We start from the raw sequence: 14,812 nt of genomic DNA on the forward strand, positions 1-14,812 counted from the left end.
CGGGGAGAACGTGCAAACTCCACACAGTCAGTCGCCTGAGGCGGGAATTGAACCCAGGTTTCTGGCGCTGTGAGGCAGCAGTGCTAACCACTGTGCCACCGTGCCGCCCTTTAACAAATTTAAAAAACTGTTGGTGACCCCTTCCAACACATGGCTGCTGACTGAAAGTAAGCGGTTTGGATAATATTTGGCCTAGTTGGATTTGTCCTTTGGTTAACATAGGAACACATGTGGCCCATTTCCCGCACTACCTCGGGACATAAATAGTGCAGAGACATTGATATAAAGGTCATCATGTCAAATTATCCTTTTGCAGGTGACCACTCTTTACGGAAGTGTAGATCACAAAATACCTGAAACAAAATTGGATAATCACAGAATACAAAATGAAGTTGTGGAAGTGTGTGTGTTATTTTCTCTCCCTGAAAGTCTGTGATCAATGTTGTTACAACAGCATCAGTGCTGTAACTCAGTTGTTTGTAATATACATAAGTGATTTGAATGAAACTGTAGGTGCTCTGATCAGTGACGTCCTGATTGTCACACTTATCATCAATACCGATTTAGAATCCACATCGCTCCTTTACTACTATAAGGCCTGTCTCTGCCTTATTCTCTGCTCACTCTCCACATCTCTTTCCCTTGAGCATCTTAGATAAATTGCACATAAATCAGCATTATCCAGCCCTCTTCAGGTCTGAATAACAGTCAATGGACTCGAAACATTAAAATCATATTTGTCCCAAGTTTCTGCAGATCTTCTGTGTTATTAATTCAGATTGCCAACACCATCAGAACTTTGATCGTGTGGCCATGGTTAAGAAACTGGGTACAGTTTAGCGTTATAACTACATTCATTCACATTATCAACAATTTCCATTTTATCCTGTGCTGTTTTGATCTAGTCATCTACAAGACAGCGCCTGCACCATGTCTCGCAGATGTGCTGCAGAATTTCACATCATATATGGGTTGTGTTACGATACAGGGCAAATTGCCAATCATCTGAAGAAATCTGATCTTTCAGACAGAGGCAAAATGCATGAACACGCATTTTGATATCATAAATGCTGGACGTTACCAATGAATTGATTGCATCGAAGAGCCGTAGCATGTTGTTAAAAAAACACGCAGAAGCATATTTTACAGCAGATCATAATTTGGAATTTGGCAGGATTTATGTAAGGTTCAGTGTATGAAAAGGCAGCTTCTCATTCTGCAGAACATCAGAAACGTCACTGCGCGTCTTGCTTTTCTGTTCAAACAACAGGAAACACCTGGTACCGTGGTAAATTCTGTACTCTAATGTTGTCGCCTGTTTCTCCTTTAAAATAAAAAATATCAGATGGAAAAAGCAGTAAATTCGGAATTAGAATATACACTCAACAGAATCTCAATGGGGGCGTCAACATGGAAGAGCACATCTCAGCTCCAGGCTCATGTCAACTGGGAATCTATAAATATGTTAACACCTTAAATCCTGAACGGTCGCACAAAATTTCTGAAATCTAGTTACTGGTAAACAAACGTCTAACAGAATGATTCAGCGTGACAGAAACGATCAGTTTGAGATTCAATCAGTGCGAACAAACGTGAATTAGGATCCAAGACTGAGGCTACACGTTTGAAGACAGTCTGTCTGTCACAGAATCACTGAGTTGCAATAGCCTTACAGACTGGGATGAGTTTGTTCGGCCAATGGTGTCTGTGATGGAAATGTGTTGCTGGAAAAACGCAGCAGGTCAGGCAGCATCTAGGGAACAGGAGAATCGACGTTTCGGGCATAAGCCCTTCTAAGCGATTCTCCTGTTCCCTAGATGCTGCCTGACCTGCTGCGTTTTCCCAGCAACACATTTCCATCTCTGACCTCCAGCATCTGCAGACCTCACTTTCTCCTCAATTGTGTCTGTACTGGCTTTTCAAACACTCATGATTACCTAATGCCAGTGTCCTGTCTTAATGGGATAATCTTGCAAATATTTGCTTCCATATTCATCTAATGCTGTGGCAAGTTTCAATCTGCATTCCCCAAGTTTCCAGGCAGTGCCTTCCATCACCTGACGTCCATCTTCGCTGCTTTTGCAGATCTCTAAACTATTGTTGTCACCTGCTTGTCCCATTTGTTTTCGGGAATGCTTTCTCCCAATCTACTCTGATTCCACGTGATTCCGAATTCTGATCATTGACCTTTAAATGATTCCCACCTGACAAAATTAGATTTCCCCTGAAAAGAATCCCTTAAATCTAATTTCTCCAGTTACTGCCTGATGACCTTATCATTTGCCTTGCATTGTACTAAAACATTTACCAGGGGACCTGTATGATCATTATTCTACCTACCTTAAACATACTGAACTTTGATCACTGTTCCCAAATTGTCCTGCACTGAAACATTCATCGGAAACAGACAGAAATTGTTAAAAAACAATACTCAACAGGTCTGGCAGTATCTGTGGAGAGCAAGCATAGTTAACGTTTCGGGTTCACTGACCTCCTTCAGAATTGGCTTTGGCTCTGAAGCTATTGATATATATCCTGGAGAAGGTATGGCGACGGATGAATGAGTGAAAAATGGAGTGAGGTGGGACAATGAGAGATGAAAATAGTTGGATAGACAAAGGATTGATAAAAGGCTCGTTGGGAATGTTCTCATCACCACCTTGTTCTCTGGAAAGAATCTCTCGCAGGTTTGCTATTATAACCTCGCGAAGCTCAGTGCAAGCTGGAGGAACAACAGGTCATTTTCCTTCTGGGAACTCCGCACCCTTCTTGTCTCAAAAGTGTGTACATGCGTTTTTTTCTGTGTTTGAGAAGGTGCGGGGGTCGGGCCTGCCTTCTTGAACTGCTGCAGTCAATGTGCTGTAGGGCAGAACCACAATGTCCCATCGGGAGGGATTTCCAGGATTCTGACCAATTCACACCATTCTGAGTCGAGATGGTGAGGGGCTCGGAGGGGAACCTGCAGGGATTGGTGTTCCCCCATATGCTGCTCCTTATCCTTCAAGTCCCCTCCAAGTCGCACGCCTTACCTTCTCATGGACGTAACTAGGGACAGCATGATAAATGTCGGGAGTGTGGTGCTGGAAAGGCACAGCAGGTCAGGCAGCATGCTGGGCCCAGCCAAAGACACATCAGGTCCAGTGAATGAATTAAAAATAAAACAAATCCATTCTATTTTTTTGAATACACAGCCTGGGTAATTTACACTTCTCCAGTCCTCTGACAACACTCTCGTATCTGAAACGTGTCACATTGACTCCCCCAGTGAGCCACGGAGGTACCAATGAGACTGGGCAGACGTTCGATGTTACTGTGTAGAACGCTGCAGGAATGGAATGGGTTAATGGAACCTGTTTGCTCTCCATCTCCCATTAACATCAGGCTCCACAGTTTATCGCTGTGTACCTGGAGGGCACTCTCCTCCTTTAATACTCAGGGACTCCTTGCAGCGTGTTACCCTGCCATGTCAGTGGTTGTGCCAACTCCCTCAGTAATGGGGGACGGTCGTCTCGACAGACAGAGGAAGAGATTGGATTCTGAGAGTGACTGATTGTGATCATTACGACAATGGACTGAAGTTTCGACAATTAACTCTACTGGCATTCCCAGAATTGGATACCTCTAACATCTCGAATTCAGGACGTGTTTTGGATAATTCAGGGTGTCTCCTACCCCATTCTGGCTGTCGTTGGCATTCCTGGTATGAATCTGGTGAGGACACACCATCTAGTGAGGCCACTTTTGATGTACCACGCTCAATTCTGCTCGCCCTGCTTAAGGAAGGATGTTATTAAATTGGAAAAGAAAGCAGAAAAGTTTGACAATGCTGTAATCTAAACTGGATGGTTTGTGTTGCCAGGAATGGTTGGATAGGCTGGGACTGATTTCTTCCCGGATTGTAGGTGACTGATGGATGACATTGTAAAGCTTTACAATGTCACGATTGACATACATAACGTGAGCATCCAAGGCTTTTCATTCACCAGGGTGGGGGAAACCAAACACACAGGGCATAAATTTAAGGTGAGAGGGGACAGGATTACAAGGGAACTGAGTGTAGCTTTTTCACATGATTCGTGTTTGGAATGAGCTGCCAGAGAAAGCGGTGGAGGCTTTTTGCATTTCTAATCCAAACAATGTGAATGGGATACCTTTATCCCAAGCATTTGGGTAGCCCTGACAGTTCGCTCTTAAACATGATCTACGGGGTCTGATGCCACCTTTCCAAGGCTCCCTTGGATTCAGGATGGTACGCATTTAATTTAAAGTGCTGCATGCAGAATGTATCCATGACTTCCTTAAATACTGCGGAGCAAAATTGGAGACTTGGTCTGAATGAATCTCCCTCGGTTACCCATACTGGGTAAAGAAAGGTACCAACTCCTCCACCACCCTTTTTGCCTTAACACACCAATATGGAAATACCTCCGCAAATCTGATAGCCACATCCATTACAGTGAGCAAGCAATGCTTCCCACTTCTGGTTTTACGGAGAGGACATACACAATCAATCATAACCCACGTGACGTGTTCTTGGGATCTGCGGTAATTGGCAGCAAATGCACTAGTTTGATTACTGCCTGTGGCTCACCCTACTACGCACCTCTGAAATGTATGGCAAAGTGTACACATCCTTATGCAGTCCAGGCCAACAGAAGTGCTTTGGTACCATAGCCTGTGCCTTGATCACACGAGGTGACCTCCTCCTGGTAATTCATTGCTCCCCATAATATTTTCCGAGTTACTCAGGGAGAGAGGAAGAGGGACAGGGCAGACAGGAACACGACAAAGGGAAAGAGTGAGAACAGTGAAGAATCAGAAGCAGGAGAGGAAGGGATAAAGCGTGGGGGAGAGGGTGTGGGGAACGGCAGACATGTAGAGAGATATGGAGCAGGGGACAGATGAAGGAAGAACGAGGTGAGAGTGGGACAGGGAGAGGGAGAGAGAGAGAGATGGAGGAGTGAGGAGGAGAGAAGAAAAAGGCAGAGAGAGAAAAAGAGAAGAGAAATGTCTCTGTCCCAATTACTCCCTTGTGTTAAAACTGATATAACGCCACCCTCTGCTGGACTGCCAACGCCACTGCATAGGAGAAGATGCAGCGTACCATCAGAGAGAGAGAAAGAGAGCGACCAACTCACAGCAGCATACAGATACAGAAAGACAACCATCTATATTGACGCGCACACCGGTACCCACGACACTGACGCACATACGCTTCACACAGATGCAAGCACACAGACATGCACACACTAGTGAGATGATTTCAATTGTACTTCAGGTTCCCTCAGAGTGAAAGATGTTTCTGTTGAGAAACCAATGAGTTTCTTCTGCAATGTCGAATTGATTTATCTTTGGGCTGTTTCCTGACATTGTACACCTTAAATCGAACATTTGCTGGCAACTGTATTCGGGGACCTCCCAGTGAATTGTTTTAACAAGGAGAAATGATGAATATTCTTGCACTTTGTGCAATTTACATATCTATGTAATTTATTGAGTCAGATTCTAAGTGATGGAAGAATTTAATATCTGAAGGGGTCAGGCCAACACTGGGTCTGTTCATCTCCTTCTGCTCATATCACAGGGGCAAGGTCGATTGAACAAAATTTCTACAAGCGCAGGTTTGAAGAAGAAAGTGTGTTGCTGGCAGCATCCAAGAATGATTCCTGAAGAAGGGTTCATACCCGAAGCGTCGATTCTCCTTCTCCTCGGATGCTGCCTGCCCTGCTGCGCTTTTTCCAGCAACACACTTTCAGCTCTGATCTGCAGCATCTGCAGTCCTCACTTTCTCCTTGAAGAATAAAGTATCGTTGTAACCTGGGAAATTCACAGGCTTGAATGCTTTATCCAAGAAACAATATCTACCGCTTATGGACTGGTATTGGTTGGCATTGTCTCACTTGGAATACAAGAGGAGGACGGGGTTGGCGGAGGGGGTAGAGAGAGGAAGCGAGAGAACTTCTGGCAGCCAGAACTGTGTGTCATCTTCCAAATGTGGCCGAATTAAAGTTCGACAACACACAACCTGACTGCATAAAAATTAAACCACGTATTTTCCGACTAATGCAGGAAACCTTGTCATGTGCCTCCTTGCTTACCTAACCCACCTGATGCAAGCAGATTGTAAGCCACGATCCTTCTGAGTGTTAACTTTCCAAGTTCCCTTTCGTTTCCTGTGTTCTTCCATCCTGCAATCAGCGTTCCAACGTACTGGCCGAATCAAAAATATTCTCATATTCAGAGATGCAGTTGCACAAGCACAGCCAATTACAACCACTCTCACTTACTCACTGACACTCACACACATACACTTGGCACTGACATCAACAAACGGACTCAGAATCCCAAAACAAACTTGCAATCACTGCATGTTTATTGATGAATTGTGTCCTACATTTTGCAACATCACTTTCAGAAATATTCCCAGTTCAGGGACAGAACATTTCATTCAATAAATAGCAAAACAGCACTTCATAGAATTCTTTGGCTTGACAAGTTTAAAAGCCTCCTTCATTCGGTATGAGAAAGCAAAGCAATTTCACATGGAATTTCCTCAATACCTCATTGACAAGCCACAGGACCATCGTCCACTATTGTGACTTCAAACATTCACACTGAGAAATGAATTACGTAATGTATGCACACATAAAAAATAACTTCGATGCACTCTGTTTATACCCACTTTTAACTCATTAAAACACACAACATGCAATTTTTCAGATATATTTCAAATGTATATATATGCAAATATATACATTTCAATGCCAAAGTACATGCTGCTGAATTACAACCAGTTGCAGCTTATATTGAGAAAAATATTTTGGAGATTCAAAACGATAGTCGGTGACTTCTCGCAATATTAGGACGTCCCATGTTGAAATCGCTTCTAAAATCGACCTGAAATGATAAAAAAAATAATTTGAGTCCACGCGTTCAAGTCACCTCTGGCTCTATTCACAGCACATGAATCTACCAATCCCTAGCTGAAACTCTCACTCCATGGAGTAGGGACAAGACTAATTCTGCCTCAGCAAGGTCAGACTGATGACGGGCCATATTTGGAAGGCACATTGACATGTTTCTCTATCTGTGTGTTTAGTATATCACTGGCCATGCACGATTTTGCAGGTGAGATGTTGATTGAAAATGCAAGATAAACAAATATCTATGGTTTCTTTCGCACTCCTAAAACAATTTAATAGATCTCTGTGAAACAATAAAAGTTGCTTTCTTCATTAATTTAAACAATCCTCACGAATGTATTCAATGTTTAACTGAAAAATAAATGTCAAGTTTCCCATGATGATTTTCAACATTACATAGTGCTCAAGATATTTCAGAATTTTGCAGAAAGCCAAGGCATCCCATTCTCTCCTCTGCATCAGAAACATTGGAACTCAGAGGGAAACGTCGCAATTATGGGCTTGATGCGAACGTTGTAAAAGTTTGGATCGCACATCCAGTGCATGTCAACAGTGAAGGCGCCACCGATATGCGAGTTATCAGGGGAAGTCAGATGTATTTTCTGATTGGACAACAGAGGTAACATGGCAACGGCTGTATCATAGTTCTATCGAATCATGCAGTGCAGGGAAGCTCATTTGGCCATTCATAATCAGAAGCAAACAACGGGAATTGCTAGAAAAAACCCAGCATGTCTGGACACATGTTTGGAAGACATCAAAGTTAAAGTTACAGGCCCGGTGACCATTCTTCAAAGAAACATAGGACCTTGGTTGTTAGTGTGGTGACTGTTACATGTTACAGGAGAGTACTCACAACAGTAATTAAACAACTCTCTGTGAAAAAGGAGAGAAAGTGAAGAATAATGGAAGCGGATAACTGGGAACACAAGGAACATTGGAGCAGTTTTTCTTTTCCAAAATGCCATTCGAAAACACTAAAATGGTTAAGCAGCTGATCAGATAGTCTGGGTTTCAAAGGCAACCGTGAGTTATTGGCATTTTTAATGTTCAGCTTAAGGAGACGTATTCTTCTTCGGGAATGGGTGTGAATGCAGTTCCTGAAAACAACCACATCAAACACACGTCTCTTTGCACATTACAAGTAAAGGTCCTAGGCTCTGTATTCCCTGTGAGCTACAAGAACTAAACCATTCAAACTGTTGAGCACGTAAAACCCCATCTTTCATATTCTCCATACAGCCAGTTGATGACGCATTGAAACAGCAATTTTGTAGATATGTAATTACAAAATTAGGTGAACATCAGCTATTCGAAGAACTGACAAAACGCAGTGTATGATGAATACCATCAAATTCATTTTTAAAGACGGTTCTTCATGCTCTTGAAATAAAAATCGTTCTCCAATAATACATTGCTTTCTCAGTGACAAGCTGTGGAAGTGAGGCACAGGTTTGGACGTTGTTCTAGGATTTTCAGTAAATATAATATTATCATGGAATGGAAAGGAATTATCGCAGTGTGAATGCACAGAAAGGTGGTTAAAGATGTGAGTATCTGTTATTCAACTCACCGAGTGAACAAAGACCACTGTCATCATCTGTAAGTGTGAGGGGTTCATCAGGATCACTGTCCAATTGTAACTTTCCATCATGACAGTCTGCATCTTCAGTCTCAACATCGTCATACTCACCACGAATTCGACCTGGAGACAAAGATGAGCATCACTGATACAAATTGAAATACACAACAACGATAACTAGAAAACGAGACGAATGCCTCAGATAAGGCAAGTGCGGGAAACTGAGACCAGAAGAGTTCGGTCATAATTCTGAAGTTACGGAATGAGCAGAGTTGGTGCAAATTGGGATTGTTTTCTGTGGAAATGAGAAGGTGAAAGGTTATCTGATTGAATTATTCAAGATAATAACCCGGATAAGACAGGGAACATAAAGTAAACTACTTCAACTGATTAGACTATTTTAGCTCGAGGTGTTATACACAGAATTAATGCCAGACCGTTCAGGGAAGATGTCAAGAAAGGATAAAGTTGTACAGGGTTTGGAAATATATTTCCCAAAAATTAGCTGATGTCTGATCAATTCTTAATTTTAAATGTGGCCGAGATTATTGTTGATCAAAGGTATTTATGGACATGCTTCAAAGGCAGGGAGCTGGATTTAGGCCACACCATAGTTTGGAATTATCTCATTGAAAGGAGGAAGAGTTACGAAGGGCTGAGAGACCTACCGCAGTATCTGTCTTGCAATTAATTGACTTGGAGCTGAGCATGCAGAGTTGCTGGCATGCCTGCGATGAGTCATGAAATGATGACGACAGTAGTTGGGGAAGACAGGAGGAACATTTCTTATTGATGGAGAGATCAAAGATCAGGGATCATAAATTTCAGAGAAGTGATGGGAGAAGTAAACAGGAAATCTTCGACTCTCTGCCAGGAAGGGTGATAGAGGCAAAACACGCTCAAAAAAGTATTCAGTGATGCACTTGCAATGTCAAGACATACAAGACTGTGGGCCAAGGTGTGCTGGAAAAATGCGATTAGAATGATAACCTGGTTGTTTTTGTAATGTTCAGCTTAAGGAGACGTATTCTTCTTCGTGAATGGGTGTGAGTGCAGTTCCTGAAAGCAACGACATCGAACGCACATCTCTTTGCACATTACAAGTAGAGGTCATAGGCTCTATAATCTCTGTTAGAAACAAGCCAGCCGGACAGACCATGCCCATGATCATGTGGTATCAAAACAGCGATTTTCTCTTTAACCAACATTCCAGTGGTCACACTACCATCTGAGGGTTGCCATCGTTAAGTTTAGAACAGCATAGAGGGTGTAGGACGAAAATTAATTGACAGAAAGTGATGCTATACACACCTGGAATACTGTTGGATTTCACCTCAAGATTTTCAGATCCGGGATTATTGTCAGTCAAGTTGTGGCTGGTGTAGTATTCAATGCGATTGAGTGAGTCAATGGAAGCATAAATTACTAAAAATAAAAATGGAGAGTTATTTTCAAACACGAATTCCAAGAGAAGCCATGACCAATAAGATTGAGAATGAGGCAAATATTCTTCAACCAGAGGCTTGCGAATCTATGGAACACAGATGGCTATTGAGGCCAATCAGTGTGTATTTAAAACAGAAATACAAAGGTTATTGATTAATAAGGGGATAAAAACATCCAAGGAGAAGACAAATCAAAGTGGTTGAGAATCACATCAGCCCTTATTGAATGGCAGAATAGACTCGATGAGCCAAATGATCTAATCCTGATCCTGTATGTCGTAGACTTATGGACTGTAGTTGAAGGTTTTATGTTATTAATTGTAGGGTGACAACAGAAAGTATTGTTCTTTAATCGTGCCTGTAGAAATATCTGGAATAATGTCAAGTGAACCCACTGCGGGAAGGAATATGATATAAGATCGAAGAGCAGGAGTACTCCATCTGACCGTTCCAGCCAGCTCCGCCGTTCAATAAGATCATAGCTGATCTTTTCGTGGTTTCAATTCGACTTACTCACGATTTTAACGTTCAAAACATTATTCACCCCAGTTCTAAAAACATCTGATGAGGCAGGGAATTCCATAAATTCTCAATCCTTTGGGTGAAAATTTTCCTCCTCAATTTAGTCCTACATCTGCTATCTCTACTTTTCAGGCCATGTCCGTTCAAATAATAGTCATTTCTAATTTTATTCCAACCAAAATGGATAATTTCACATTAATCATCTACCAGACATTTTCTTTCCATTCATTTACACTGTATCTCAACACCTGCAAAGTTTCAGAGTCATATGCACACTTTCAGCACCACTCATCTTCTGTGATTCATCATATTTGTTTATACATTGATTCCTCAATTTTGCTTCCGCTCTTTGGTGCTGTGTAATCCATACTTACTGCAAAAATTATATCATTTTAAAATCAATGACGAATTGATTAGATGTCCAGCCATCTGAAGGGGTCAGGGTGGAACCAGGGTAGAAGTGAAATTGATAGTTCTGTTTGCATTTTCAAATACATGCCAGAAATAATCTATCAGGAATGTAGGCCAGTGGAGATTATTATATTGAAATTCTTCATCTCACGAAATGCGGACAGAGACAAAGTTATTGAGATAGCTTCCCACACACGACGACTGTGTTTTAACTATTAATCATGTTCATTCAGTCATTGATCACGGAAGACTGCAAATTAATTGGAAGCTATACTTATCCAGTCATGATTCACGATACAATAGGAAATATATACCTGGTCCATGTTTGTGATCCGTCCTCTTGCCAGGGGGAATATTCTCAATTTCTTCATAAATTCCTTGGTACAAACCAAGGCGTGAGCCTCTGCCACCAAGGTAAAGTTCTGTTGAATAAACAATAGACTGGTCAGCATTTGTAGCTGAACACTCGCAGAAACAAGGTGTTTATATCTGAAGAACCAGGGGAGAGAAGAACGAGTTCACACAATGCTGTAGATTAGAATCTTCACACAACGTTAACTGATCGCTGAAGGGAGAACATCTTGGAAAAACAAGCTAACAGGCCATGATTAATTTCCATGTCACATCAGTTACCGAACCTAGTATGTTAAACAGAAAGAGCGAGACGTCCTTGTTGGTATAAATTTGGGTATTTTGTTCTAATTTTGCTGATTCAAACTTCTATTCAAGAAAATTCTCAGCTCGCAAATGTGAGTGAAAATGTTGAGTGCAGAAAATGAAACTCTTTCATGCAATGAAAAAACGAAAATGCTAATAACCTATATTTTTTAAAAAAACTTGATACCATTGAGGAGATTACAAATTAATGTTCAACATACCGTGGTGCTAACAAACAAGGTTGATAATAATGTTGTTAGAATTGGACTACTTTCATTAAACAATTGCATAATTATGACAATTAGATAAAAACCAAAACGTGAGACGAATGAAATAAGGTGCACCTTGATGACATTGATCGTGATAGACTAAGTGCAGAGTTTTTATGGCTATATGTAAAGGAAAATTAAGAGCATGTGAAAGGATAGAAAATGATTGTTATTAGTGTTGATTGTCATTGCCAACTCGTGGAAAATGGTCCCCAAGCAAACGCTTTTAAATTATTGTGCAAAGTACAGAAGTATCATTTGCTCAGTCAAGGGAAGCCAATTGTTGCCTAACTGGAAGTTCCCTTAAAAGGACCCTTAATCCTCTCAATGATCTTGGGTTGTGGTAGCAGCACCCAGACACTGAAGAAACATAAATAATAGTAACTAATGAAGAAATATTTAGAGGCAGTCTGCAAATAACTCAATGAAACGGAGAAATGTTGCTGCCATCATTGACCTGCTCTGGAATGTCATGTATATGTTAACTGAAAGATAAGAAAGTGCAGTCATTATATTTCTTTCCCAATGATAATGACTGTAGCAACTCCACATTATAAGTTAATTCAGTTTCTCTCCAAATATATTGAGCGACTTGATGCATACTTCACACAGTTAGAATATTCTTTTAACTGCTACTTACAGATTTGATGCATTTATCTGAGTGTTTATTAAAACTTAGCGTTTCATTGGGCAAAGTCCCTCGAAGAAAACAAACAGCCAAGAAGTGCCGCACAATCGTGACCATCTCAGTCAAATGCTCGAAAAGTGCAATAAAAACGTACAGCCCCGAGAACATATGCAACAGTGAAAGTGACGCAGTGTTATCTCAGTTGGTAGATATGATGCTTACCTTTCATTTGCAATTTTCTTTGCATGACCACCAGTAAAGCGATTAACTCACAGATTAACAAGACTCCCAAAGATGAACAGACGACAACAGGCATGGAAATAGACGGACTTTCCTGCCCTTAAAGGAGGGAGTACAAATGGGTTTAGCATAGTTAAGGTCTGTCATGGAAAATTGTGAATAATCATCATTAAGGAAACAATGACACTAGCTTCCAAATCGTGAACATGCCAACAGCATCAATGTCACTTTTCAGGAAAGTAACGCGAACACAAATACTAATAATAGTATCAGTCATAAATACCCGCAGGTGGAGGTGAAGGGGAGACCGTCACCAACTCGGATCCTGTGGAACAGAAAGTACGAATAATTATGAAGGGAAATGTAACTTAGGAAATCAAATAGTTGCCCTGATTTTTAACATTAATGGCGCACGTCAGTCAGCATCAATCTTACCAGAACACTTTACACTGGCAATTTCCTTGTGGTTACACTTGCTTTTAGCTGGAGCTGCGGAGAGACAGTCCAACAGAGAGAATTCTCTTCCCTTACACTTCACATCATTCTGCCAGATAACATCTTTCTCCTGGGAGAGAGCGGCCTCATCTCGGGCTGATAGAGCGAAGCCACATCCCAGCTCTCTGCAGACAACATTAGCATCAGTTATATCCCAGGAATTGCCACACAACGTTCCCCAGCGTTTATCGCACATCATTTCCACTCTTCCAGAACAGTTGCTGCTTCCTCCATGCAAGTGCACACTGTCTTGCGTATCTGTGGTACAGAACTGATTATTATTGAATGCAGTACAAAGCAGAATCTCCAAGAATTCGCACATAGAGAAAGAAGACGCACCTAATTGTTGATGGCAGTAAGTTGAACTGAGGGACTGCTCCTTTGTCACATTGCTCTCTGTTGGAAGGAGAAAGATGCTCAGTCTATTAGGAATTCATGTTTGAGTATGACCCGAACATTGAGAAGGCTTGTCATCTTACCTGAACAAACTACACCAGCATCTTCCCGGTGTTGACAGTCGTGTTGACCCCACGGATCTGTGTGACATTGCCACAGTGTCGACTCGTGTGACAGACACTCCATCTCATCGAGCCAAATAGTTCCCGATCCTGCTCCGAATGATTGAGCGTCGTATTCAACATACTGGAACGCACCACAGTGCAGCTGTTTACAAATCACTTTGGCAACGTGTGAATCCAATGTGTCTGAACACACTGTTCCCCAGGTCCCATTGTAGAACACCTCGACTCTTCCCTCACAGCGATGCTTTCCATTCACCAGCCGCAGCTCCTTGTGTTCTGTTCAAACAATAACAGATATCCAGAATGTTAGATTGTTCATATCGCTGGTGTGTCCTGTGATTGCCGAAACGAGCAGGATGCATGATATGAACAAAGGTAATTGCTGGAGAAACTCAACAGAATCTGTGAAGAGAGAAAGCACAGACAAATCTCCAGGTCCAGTGACGCGTATTCTGAATTGAGGAAGTGTCACTGGACATGAAACGTTGTCTCTTTGTCTCGACGGATGCTGCTAGACATATGAGTTTTTCCAGAAATTTTCCTTTTTTGTTTTAGATTCGCAGCATCCGCGGATCGTTGTGTTCAGTTTTCTTCATGACACATATTGCAATGAAAAAAGGAGTGAGCCAAATGTGTATCGTGCATGGAGTTTAGAAGGACTTGACCAAGGCACTACTAGAATCTGGCGAACTGTTTGGGAACCCGAAATGGTCGAGAAGCAGAAACTGACAGAAAACAGAAAGCCTGTGTTAAAAGTAAATTGTCCACTTTGCAGAAGTGACGATCCACTGGAACTGGTTCTGATATCATGGCTGTTCAATTATATATATATAGATATATATGCAATCAATTTTAATTTTGTATCACCAGGGAAGTTTCAAACTGCTCAGTTGGAAGCAAATTACGGAATATTTTTACTGTTCTGAAAAATCATGAAAAACGCAAGTGCACATTAATAAACAGGCAGTACAGGTCAGAGACAATTGGACAGGAGCTGTGTCTGATGCAGTGAAGTCTGCTCGGAAACATAAAGAAAAAAAATCACTCCTTAATTTTCGAGTCACAAATAGTTCGATAGACACACGAACAGGTCTCATATTTCTGGTGGCTCGATACAAA

General features: G+C 41.6%; 1 protein-coding gene across 1 annotated transcript in view; it reads right to left on the minus strand.

Annotated features, from left to right (window-relative positions):
* Window positions 1-292: 292 nt before the first annotated feature.
* The window catches only part of LOC148144526 (scavenger receptor cysteine-rich type 1 protein M130-like), a 60,411-nt gene continuing 45,891 nt past the window's right edge, over window positions 293-14,812 (minus strand). The window contains exons 15-23 of the mRNA XM_087975380.1: window positions 13,629-13,969; window positions 13,113-13,443; window positions 12,961-13,002; window positions 12,660-12,776; window positions 11,198-11,305; window positions 9,817-9,930; window positions 8,497-8,628; window positions 6,108-6,210; window positions 293-353 (exon numbers count right to left, since the gene is read on the minus strand). Of these exons, the coding sequence (XP_087831506.1) occupies window positions 293-353; window positions 6,108-6,210; window positions 8,497-8,628; window positions 9,817-9,930; window positions 11,198-11,305; window positions 12,660-12,776; window positions 12,961-13,002; window positions 13,113-13,443; window positions 13,629-13,969 (1,349 nt within the window). The remainder of the gene's footprint in view (window positions 354-6,107; window positions 6,211-8,496; window positions 8,629-9,816; window positions 9,931-11,197; window positions 11,306-12,659; window positions 12,777-12,960; window positions 13,003-13,112; window positions 13,444-13,628; window positions 13,970-14,812) is intronic.

The sequence above is a fragment of the Chiloscyllium plagiosum genome, unplaced genomic scaffold (assembly GCF_037043375.1).
Source record: "Chiloscyllium plagiosum isolate Xiang-an unplaced genomic scaffold, Cpla_swu_hap1 HiC_scaffold_27, whole genome shotgun sequence".
Lineage (NCBI taxonomy): Eukaryota > Metazoa > Chordata > Chondrichthyes > Orectolobiformes > Hemiscylliidae > Chiloscyllium > Chiloscyllium plagiosum.